General features: G+C 39.1%; 1 protein-coding gene across 1 annotated transcript; it reads right to left on the minus strand.

The window, feature by feature from the left end:
- Positions 1-188: 188 nt before the first annotated feature.
- On the minus strand, positions 189-10,827 carry sp6 (Sp6 transcription factor). The gene is made up of 2 exons (XM_044113253.1): positions 10,530-10,827; positions 189-4,362 (listed from the first exon to the last, which is right to left on the minus strand). The coding sequence occupies exon 2, from the start codon at positions 4,269-4,271 to the stop codon at positions 3,369-3,371; it is 903 nt and encodes a 300-aa protein (XP_043969188.1). The 5' UTR covers positions 4,272-4,362; positions 10,530-10,827; the 3' UTR covers positions 189-3,368.
- Positions 10,828-11,414: the final 587 nt, after the last annotated feature.

Below are 11,414 nucleotides of genomic sequence, written 5' to 3' on the forward strand. Positions count from 1 at the left end.
AAAGTTGGACAGGATCCAGCATCATATGTTTTTGAGTAATCCTGCAAGTGAACTGGCCGGGAAACAAAGCGATAAAATCAGAAAACATCCACTTACCCCAAGCACTGAATTAAATAAAAGTAGACTGACTTTGTTTTCCAACACTATTACATGCATTTAATCTATAAATAAAATACAAACAGACTTAGTGCACTTCTTTAACAGATTTATTATTGAGGGACAATAATCGATTAACTACAAATTATCATGGTATTTAAATTATTCTATTACAGTCTCAAAAAACTGTTACATCAACTACAGCAACCACTAGAAAATTTCTATAAAATAAAATAAGTCTATCTATAAAAAGATCAACAACTTATAACCTTAATACTAGTCAATAAACAATAATTGACTAATGTTTAAGCCCTTTGTTCTAATGTATCTTCTATACATAAATACAACTGAGTCTCTGATCATCAAAAGCTCCCTAATATGTAGAAATCTGCCTGTAATTTGTGATGGATTGCATACATCCTATAAAGCTACACCACTACTGATCATATAACATTGATATTTAAAACAATCTAACCAAATATAAGTAACCTAATTGTTTCACTCCTGAAAAAGAAAAGTCATCAGGTATTCTAGTTTTTCCTTTATATTTTTAGGAATGCATATGAAAATCATTGACCTGCAGGGGGCAGCAGAATTGTAAAAATAATATATAAAAAAACATTTTCTTTTACAATTTGTTAATAGATATCAGTGGGGCTTTAACAGACACAATGTCATTCTAACTCATTTGGAGACATATTTAATTCTATAAAGGGCTTCTTTCCATTATCATGCCTTTCCTTTTAAATCTCCAAACTAAATCCTCTGTTCAGTTTTATGAGTAGTGCTAAATAACGGGGCTGTCAATTTGGCCTGTTGTATTCTTTTAAGGTGGAGCTACAAGGCAATAGTTAGCTTTTTTAATATAAATATTTGAATATCTGTTACTGCACATATGGATAAATCGAGTAGGGGGGCTTTAAACCAGTAAATCAGAGACAAAATAGACTGGTAGATGTTGAGGCAAAGTGCAGAGGACATAGGTGATAGCACTCAACAACTGTTACCTCTTTCACATTACACACAACCATTTGATCTATTGTTAGGAAGACAAAATTGCCAAGTGCAGCTCAGAGTCTTGTGCTTCTTCGTGTTGGACGTGTCTTTCAGTACCTGCAACCTGCGGTGTCAACAGGATGAAGCGAATGGCTTGTTTTTGTGCTCTGCTTCCAGATGTGTCTGCTGTCCCCGAGCATGTCACAACAGAAACCTGGATTCATCAAACCAGACGGCATCTTTCTGTCCATGTCTTGGTTTGTTGTGGGTCTGTGGGTCTTGACTTCTTCACGTCGCTGAAGTGGCTCTTTTGTTTTTGGTTTGTTTCATCTCGAGCACCTGTTCACATTTTCCTGTTCTCAAGTCTTTTAACACCATTCTTTAGGTAAAAAAGGAACATAATCTTTGGTCAATTCTAGCTGTTATAGTGCATGAAATTCCCAAATTGTTATACATACAGTGCCTTGCGAAGATATTCATAACGTTTCTGCATTTTGTCACATTAAAAACTTTAATGTGTTTTAGTGTGATTTGAAGTGATAAATCAACACAAAGTAGTGCAAAATTTTAAAAAGTAAAGAAAGATGCCTGGTTTTCAAATATCTTCATATAGTAAAATCTGAAAAGTGCAGACTCAAAGTACAAATGCAGTCCTACCCCTCTATTCTGATACTGCTACATAAATTCAAGTTTTATTAACTACTTTTGTAATCCTATGAGTAGACAGAGTCTACCTGTTTCCAATTTAACCTCAGAATAACTCCAACTGTCATTTTAAGGCCTCAGAGGTTTGCTAGAAAACAACAGCATCATGAAGACCAAAAAACACAGCAGAAAGGTCAGGATGCAGTGGTGGAGAGGTTTAGAGCAAGGTTTGGTTATAGCACAGTAGACAGTAATAAACAGTGGTGCAGATGAGAGACCCAGGAGGAGTTGAAAGTGTTTACAGCTCAGACAGGGCATTCCTGTCTGAGAGGTGGAAAGAAACATGGCTCAGGAAGTATTTTCATACCACAAGTGACGTAGGAAACATAGAAAACAAAATGAAACACTTTGCCTGGAATCACAACATGTGTGCAAGTAATACTCTGCATCAACCTTAACCAACCCTCCCCACAGTAAATCATGGTGGTGGCAGCATCATGCTTGTTGGGAAGATTTTCTTCAACAATTACAGGCAAACTGGTTGGAGAAGCAAAAGACTCGAGACGGGGATGGAGGTTCACCTTCCAACAGAACCACAGCAACCATAGTGACAATGGTTTAGGTTTAGTTCAAAGAACAAACGTGCTAGAATGGCCCAGTCAAAGCACGGGCCTAAATCCTATTTTGAAGATCTAGAAAAATTCTGTTCACTCCATCTCACCTGAGTTTTAGGTCTTTTGCACAGCAGAATAAAAGTTTCAGTCTCCAGATGTGCAAAGGCGGTAGAGACTTCCTCCACAAACCTACAGTTCTACCTGCACAGAAATACGCGTCTACAAAGTGTTGACCTACGAGGACTGAATACAACTAGATATCACACTATTGAGATTACTATTAATTATAAAATGTTAAAAACAATTTAACAGTTTCTTTCTACTTCCGAAGTAGAAAGACACTTAATTTTCCTGTAGTTCTGTCAAATAAAATTCAGTAAATTGAATGTGGCTGAAAGAGACAAAACATAAACTTCAACATTTATGAATATTCTTGCAAGGCACTGTATATTATATTATAAAAAATTAAAACTACCATTTTTATAATATTATATTATATTATCACAATAAAAAAAACAATGGCTCTCGATCTGTGTGCTCTCAGAAAAAAAACCGTTTTGTCTCCTGGTACAGTGGGCTGCACTCATGTAGTCAGAATATTAAATACAAGCAAAAAATATTAGCATTGTCTCCTTTTTAAAAAGTTGGAAGCAGACCTGCTCCTCACTTTCAGCAACATGTTCAACAAGTTTCACGTAAACATCTGTTTTCAGTTGGACTCCTCCATCCTCTGGTCTGCTGGCGGGTCGAGCAGCACGCTGCACCTCTGGCTCTCCTTTGATTCCTTTTAAAATCTACAGAGCAGAGTTTTAGCTGCACAACGCATACAACCCTGTGTTTCCTGTGTGCTGTAGCATCCCTTCTCTCACTACCGCAGGAGTTGCATACATTCCATCCAGCTTTCATCAGTAATAGTGTGTCCAAACCATTCTTCTATTCTATTATAAAACTATTCTCCCTCTGTGACAGAGAGGACTGAACTCTCTTACTACAAAACATCTCCTCAAAATGATAAAATTAGCCAGACTGCCCTGTCACGTTTGAAACCGAAGGGTCTATCTCACATTTCAGCTTCAGCTGAGGCTCTGTGCTGTCAGACGATGACTGTGTCGGTGTGGGTGCATCAAAACCCTTCCCATCCCCATTTACTCTCTCCTCCCCGTGCCCCGGCGGGGACTCGTGGGTGCGCATGTGCTTGGCCAGGTGGTCGTTACGCATGAACACTCGTGGGCACAAAGCGCAGCTAAACTTCTTGGCACCGGTGTGTGTCTGCAGGTGGCGCTGCAGTTCATCAGAGCGTGTGAACCTCTTTCCGCAGAAGAGCCAGTTGCAGACAAACGGTCGGTCGCCGCTGTGCCAGCGCAGGTGAGCCTTCAAGTGGGAGGTTTTAGCATAGGCTTTGCCACATCCAGGGATGTGGCAGTTGTGCATGTGCTTCGTCCTGCTGTCGTCGGCGCTCTGGCCCATCTGCTCGGCGTGGATGCAGTTGGGGCACCGGCACATGGTCTGCCCGGCGCCCCGAGAGGATGAACGTCGCTGGGGCTTGGGCCGAGCTGACACAGAGGTCTCCTGCGGTTCCTCCAAGGAGTAGGTTTCCTGCTGCAGCATTTCAGGTCCCAGTGGTTCCATCTTGAAGCCGTCCAGCGGGAAGAGGTGGGGCGAGTGTGAGGTGGGGGTGTGCTGAGGCGGGGCCATGGTGCACAGCTGTGGGTCAGAGCCATACGGGCCTAAAGAGTTCTGCAGTCCCATGGAGCTGCCAGAGCTTACTGAGGGCACACCAACACTTTGCCCAGTCTGCAGGTCTATCCAGCTGCCGGCTTGCACATCACGGTGGAGGTCCCACCAGGACGGGATGTTCATTTCTTCAGAGCTGCCACTAGATGGTGCTGTCCTTAACCAGGGCTCATAAGGGTGGGCCATGAATGCAGGTGGTGCAGGTGTAAGATTCAGGATTAAGTCAGCGGCTTGAGGAGTTGATCAGTGTCTTTTCAGGAAGCCCTGAGAAGAAAACCTGCAGAGACAAAAAAAAAAAAAAGAAGCACATCTGTAAACCAGTATTTCATTCACCTATTTTAGTCTCTCAAACGCTGGGAACGAAATGCTTCTAAACTAAATTCGCAGACCCCTGTTTGCAACACTTAAATTCTAAACTTCGAGGACACCTCCCCCGTTACCATAGATACCACAGTTCTCACGCTGCGTGGCCGTGGAAACAGACGAGAGGGGGAGACAGACGTGTCCAGGCAAAGGCCTGCCACATGCATCCGCTGCCAGGTACTTCCCATGAAGGACCGTCAAAGACAAGCGCAAAGAAAACAACATCGCTGGCTCGACAGGGAGGCAGAGGCAGCAGCAGGGGGAAAAAATTTTAGCAGAAATGAAGGGAGGGGGTGAGGGGAAGTGTTGACAAGAGAACAGTTTGGTAGAGGAAGAAGTTGCAGGGAGGTATGGCTGCAGGCCAAAGCCTATTTGTACATCCCCGAGGCTCGTGGAGATAAAAAAAAACAAAACGAGTAGACAGAAGAAGTATTTTATATACTTGTATATGTGTGTGTGTGTGTGTGTATGAATCACACATGATTTACAACAACAGCCCTCTGGGCAAGTTACGGAAGAAGACGTGTAAGGCGCCCTCCCTCTGACACACTGGCGGCGAAGGAAGCATCAACAGCTGTGAACTAACAACATTCAGTAGCTGGAGTATAGGAGCCCAACAATAACACAAGAACAATTACTTTATGTGTATAATTATGAGCACATGCTCTAAATTCACATCCTGTCCACAACAAGCCTCAGGAATTTTCATTTGCACACACTTCGGCGACGTCATGGGCAGTCAGGTGTTGCATACCGTAGGAGGTGCCTATCCATTTTCCACAGGTGACACAAAGCTTGTTAAAATCGGACATGTTTGTGTAGGTGAATGAGAAAGAGCCAACAGGACATAAAACCAAACAAGTTCCAGCACAAAACCGTCATGTTGACTTCCAGTACTCTAATCACGAATGTCTACAATTATCTTTACAGCAGGAAACAATGCAGTAGTCTGGTGTCTGTCTGGAGATCACTTGGTGATGCATATCTGAAATGCCACATTGTAAAAAACCAAGAGGTCACTCAACAAGCTGCCTGGTGGAGAGCACCGTTACAGGAAGGAGTCAGTGGTATTACTGACAGTAAGGGACTCCTAACAGAAGATTTCAATCAGCTCAGTCTGAAGTAAAGCGAAGAAGATCAAAGATAAGTTAAAGCCACTCAGAGCTTCTTTCTACTCTGAATGAAATCGTAAAACAATTAGTTTGGAATCTCTCTGGTGAAAAGGTCTGCTGTTAAAGGTCAAGGTGACTTATTTCACGCCAGGATGGAGCCAGAGTTTTAACTCTACAATTTTTTGAAGAGGCTCAGATCTACATGGTCCTCCTCTCTGCCCGTAAACAAATGAAGACAGGCATCTTCCTTCGTCCAGCGAAAGGCTCGGCGGCGAGCCCCCTGGTTCCTGAGGGAAACAGCTGGCATAAGGTGGGCCCCGGGCGAGTGTGAGAGCTGCACAAAATTCTCTGGTCATAAAACCTGCCCGACCAAGACTCAGCACAGACGCCATTTTACAAGTCTGCCATCGAACGCAGGCCTGACATGGGGGGAGGAACGCTGAAGAGGAAGCTGCACTGGTGATTCTTGCTTAATGTGTGCTTCCAACTGCGACTTACATGTTAACAAAGTCCAGTCGTTAACAAAAGCCTTTATACACTTGGAGGCACTCATCACGAGGTTTTGATTCGCAACTAATTAATGATTTGACAGAAACCTGTTGGTAAAATCTAAAACCCAAATCCTGGTCTACTGCTGCTGCAAGACCAAATATTTGGTCTAAAATTGTGACCCAGTTTCTTGGGTTAAAGAAGAAACTAGAAGAAGAGTCGTTATTCTTTACAGACCGCCATTTTGAATTACACTACTACCAGATCAGTCGTCACCAAACCTCTTCTACAGGAGAAAATAAGAATGCTGCTGAATAATATTTTAATGTCAGGGTGTTGTGTGATAAAGAACAGGTTTGTTCAGATATATTAAAAATAATTTACCTGCTAAATAGATATTAAGGCTAATGCAAGGTATATTCAGCATTTACATTTGATTAGTTGTTCAGTGAACCAAGACAGGTATTAATTCTTGCTGTATTATCTGAGAGTTGTTGGTACATAATTAAAGCTAAAAATAATTAATGTAAACTAGATATTAGTAATCCAGGTCATTTTTTTTCATCTCACTCTATTGGTCTCAACTTGACACTTTATTATGAATAAAATCTTTAACCCATCCATGCTGTTACAAATGAATACAAGCCCAGATTGCTCAATGTTGCTGAAAAATGTAAGCTTGGTTGTTCTTTGCCCAAAAGTATTAAGAGTACTTTGAAACAATCATGACACCTTTTGGATTCCAACAGTAGTAATAAATGTTCTGGTAGCCTGATGTACACGTTACTCTGGACACTAAATCATCTGAGTTATTTTCTCCGTCCAAATGCTGGATTCATCCTGCTGGTGAAGAAGTTGGCTGGTTTAAGGGCAAACACTGTGTGAAAAATTGTGTCCAAGTTTATCTAGGTTGAGAGGAGACGGGACAAAGTGTCATCATTCTCTACAGACAGCCATTTTGAACCAGAGAATGACCTGATCAGGCTCTACTGACCTTTTCTACAGGATGAAATAAGAATTAATAAGATGGTGAAAGGATGCTGTATAATCATGTTCATGTTAGTAGCAAATATGATTGTTAACCTAAAGTCATTTAGTAATCTTCACTTTTGAAGTGCTAAGTAGGTAGGACAAGCTAGTGCTAGCCATGTTCAATGTTTTGACTAAATTGCTCAAAAGGTCCATATAAATAAAACATATTTCATACAATGTTGTTTATTAGATTTTAGTACATAAATTAAAACAACCAAAAATAATTAATTCTTTGGTTTATTTTGTTCAACTCAATTGATAACTTTATAAATTCATAGTTTTAGCTTATTTTTTAACCTACCTCAGTGTACAGGATCAAACCTTAAACCCAATCCTTTAGCTGAAATTCTAATTAAACTATTGTTAACTTGACAGACATTGAACTGCATGCACAGACACTGCTGGGTTACTCCTTTATCCCAAAATAGTAAGTTTACGCTGTCTGAATAAGAGTTGAGTACCTTTAAGCAAAAATATTTTAAAATTAAGCTGGTATATTAATGTTCATATCAGTGGGTCGTGTTAATGATTTTATTTGAAACTGTAGAACAAGTTTGTTCACGTAAGCTAATATTAACCTTAACTTGTAAAGTTGTTAACACAACTGTTAGACTTTCAGAAATCTTCACTCTGAACATTTTTACTGCAGAACTGAAATAGACATAAAAATAATTCATTCTAACCCAAATATTATTTATTTAGCAATCCAGTTTGATGGGTCTTTTTAATAACTCATTTGCCCTAATGTTGCATATTTTTCCTGCTGACTTAAATTAATCCAGGGTTGCACTGATCTATTTTTACCAGAACTCTGGGTTCACAAAAACACCCCAATTTGGTTTATTTGAAGTCCAAGAAGTTTTTACCACGTGAAGACCTTTTCCTATTGATCCCACAGGTCAAGTTTTATTATCCGTCTCATCACATCCCATCTGTTGACCCCTGTTTGTCCGTGGGAACTCGTTTGGGTCAACTGGTTTTTTAGGCTGTTTGTTTTAACCTGCCTAAATGTACAAGATGGATGGAGTGGAGCCGGAGCTTGGCAGGGACCACTTCAGAGGAGTCTGTAATGACAAACTTCAAACAGTTTTCTGACTAAATCAAACGCTTCAGACCTCAGTGCAGCAGCTATGTTCGAGTAAGGCGCTCTGGTAACATGTTAAAACAAAACACTAATTCCTGCTGGAATGACCAAGGTTGACTTGAAAAACCTGGTAGGTCATAAAAAAAAAGTTTTTGCACACCTGAGAAACAGATTAAGTTGGTGACATGCAGACGCAGACATGCATGTAGTTCTAATCTGTGCTAATCTCTTCTGCTCTCGCTTAAGTGTATGATTAATTGCAGAAATACTTCAGATATGAATGGCAGCTTAACATCCTGAATGATTTATGGGATTCCCAAGCACGGGTTTACACCCTAAAACCATTAAAAGGAAAACTCTGCTTCTTCTTTGTTTACTATATTTTAAAAAAGCAGAAGGCGTGGCAGAAAATTTTAGGAACATTTTTATATCTTTTCATTTTGTCTGGGTAGCCAAACAAGAACTGGGCATTAATTTCCAAGAGTCATCAGTCATTGACCTGAATTTTCTCTTATTCTGCTGCTCTTGCTTTTTAACACCAAGAACTTTACTGTGCGACCTTTAAATCTGTTGCTACCGTTACACCTGATTTTCCTCTTCACGGGAAAATAAGGGTTGTGTCTATTCTATTCTATAGTTTATAACACTACTATTGAACTGACAGAGTAAAGCAAAGCATTTTCTCCTCCTCAGGAGGTATATTGGGAGATTAGGTAATTTGGGGCAGCATAGCTAAACAAAAAATTTCATCTTTGCATTGAGAATTATGTGGCAAAGATAAGGGTATTAATACTTAGCAATGACTTGAAAGTATCACCAAAATCACATAATTTTCAAGGAGTGAAACCACTTTTTAATTGAGCCATCTCAATAATCAAATACATGAATCAAACCCTTACGTGAAATTGTAAACATCAAAACACACATAGTGGAAATTAATGATAAACACTTACTTAAACTTTATTTTCTTTAATATATTTGTTGTATTTTATGTGTGCATATCTAAATATATAGCAATTGATGGATATAAAATGCTTTGTTAAACATTAAATAAAATGTGTAGATATATTTCAATCAGCAATTCTTCAATAGTATATTATATTTGCAATAATGCAGTAATTTGAGGACTAGATATGCAACCATTTGATTTTTGACACTTTAAGTACGTCAATTTATTGTCTATGCCAGCTTCTCCTTACAGGGTGGTGGGGGAGGAAGACACAGGGTACGGCCTGCACAGGTCATTTTAAGAACATTTAACTACTAATAATCTGAAAATTCTGCAGATAATTATGGGTTTTTTTTTCTTTTTGATGGAGATTAACTATGCTGGCCTTAATGAATAAATACAACTACAGGGAACTTGATCAAGAGAGTTTGCACTTTGTAATAAACCTACAGGCTGAATTCATATAAAACAAAACAGATCTATGAGTCCAGACTGATGTAAAAATACAAGTTATGAGGGATTATTTGAACAACAAACAGTTTATTTGAACTTTTACGAAGTTCAAATAAGCTGCGTTTCTGTTTACCATCCTTTTTCTTTTCAGCCTCAGAAATATTTTGTCAGCTGATGGATTTTACATTTTGGGTGGAAAAGAGACAAGGTAAACTTGAATTTAGTTGAAGGGGAAACAACAAGGTAGTGTCACTAGAAAGACGTGGTTCAGTTTCATCCATGTTGATAATGTCTGCATTCACTGCACTTTAGCTTCATTTAATGTGTTACTTTTAACCCAGCCCTTGTTTTCACAGTTTTATTAGATCAATACAAATTATATTGATTTTTTTTGCATCTGTAGGTTGTTTTTCGCCCTATTATTGTTATTATTGGTATGCAATATTATTTCAATGCAGTTTGTATTCACTCATTCAGGATATTTTTTAAATTAATTAAAGAAATGCATACAAAATGTAAATGAGTTTGTTTGATTTATTTTTTAACTTTATTTAAAGTGCCACTGAAACTTTTGAAAGCCAAATTGTGTTTCTTGCTTTCGGGCATAACTATAACCTCGAGTTAGATTTGCTGTCCTCAAATATTTATAGTTTTTGGAGGCCTTTGAAAAAAATAAAATAATTTAGATCGTGCACTTAAAACGTCAATCAATTGTTTTTCAGGGATTCAAGTCCGTAAAAGTTTTATGACGTTGCTTAAAGTTATAATCTGATTTATTTTATTTTATTTTACAAGAAAAGAAAAAAAAGCACCTTTCTTTATGAGCTGAGGTGTGCAGAGACTCTTTAAAGGCAGATTGCTGCTGCTGCTGCTGCTGCTGCTGCTGAAATTATATTCCTGGCTAACCAAAAAGTCGCAGTGAAAGCACAATATATTAATATGAAAACCCTACGCTGAGTTACCTGTGCGTCCTCGGAGCTGCGGCTGCGTTCCTTCGGATATAAGCCTGCCTGAGAACAGCTCTACTCGTCAAGAAGAAGTGCGCACACGAAGGTAAAATCCTCATCATATTTCATGTGACGGTTCCAGGTGAAGCGGCTCGGCGCGCAGGTAAGCAGCAGTCTGAGACTCTCTAACTTTATGATAGGCTCCGGGACTACAGCCCCGGCAGGCTCCGCCCCCTCGCAGCTGCAGCGACCGCGTTGAAGATGAAGCTCCTCTTCGGCTGGAGGTGAGGAAACGGGTTGCTGTGGGAAGACGCGGGGTAAGCGGCAAATCCTTTACCTCGAGTAACTCAGAGACCATATGAGTGCTTTTCATACCTCCCCTCCATATTGTCAATTCATGTTTATTTATTTATTTATTTATTTATTTATTTATTTATTTATTTATTTATTTATTTATTTATTTATTTATTTATTTATTTATTTATTAATCCATCAGGACAATCAGCTGTTGCTGCCTGAAACAATAAACCAATAACACTGAGGGCAACCAGAAAAGTTTTCCAATTGTTTTTTATTTTATTTAGTTTTATTTTATTTTATCCCACAAAGGGTTATGTTGATGTCATGCTAACATAGGGCCCCACTTTAGGTTTGAACAAATATTATCCATTAAGAGAACATGGCTGTCAGATGTTTTAAACAAAAATGGCCCCAAACATAAGTAAACTGAGCCCCCAATTATGGAGGACTTCAAACATAATGTCCAAGCTACAAATGAGCATTTATGTTCATAAAACAGGAACATAAATGCTAAAATGACCTTAACAGTCTATGAATTTCGACTTTAAAATGATAAAACCACCAAAAATCTAATAAGGGTTTTAAAAACTGACAGTACGA

Source organism: Gambusia affinis, linkage group LG04 (genome assembly GCF_019740435.1).
Source record: "Gambusia affinis linkage group LG04, SWU_Gaff_1.0, whole genome shotgun sequence".
Classification (NCBI taxonomy): Eukaryota; Metazoa; Chordata; class Actinopteri; order Cyprinodontiformes; family Poeciliidae; genus Gambusia; species Gambusia affinis.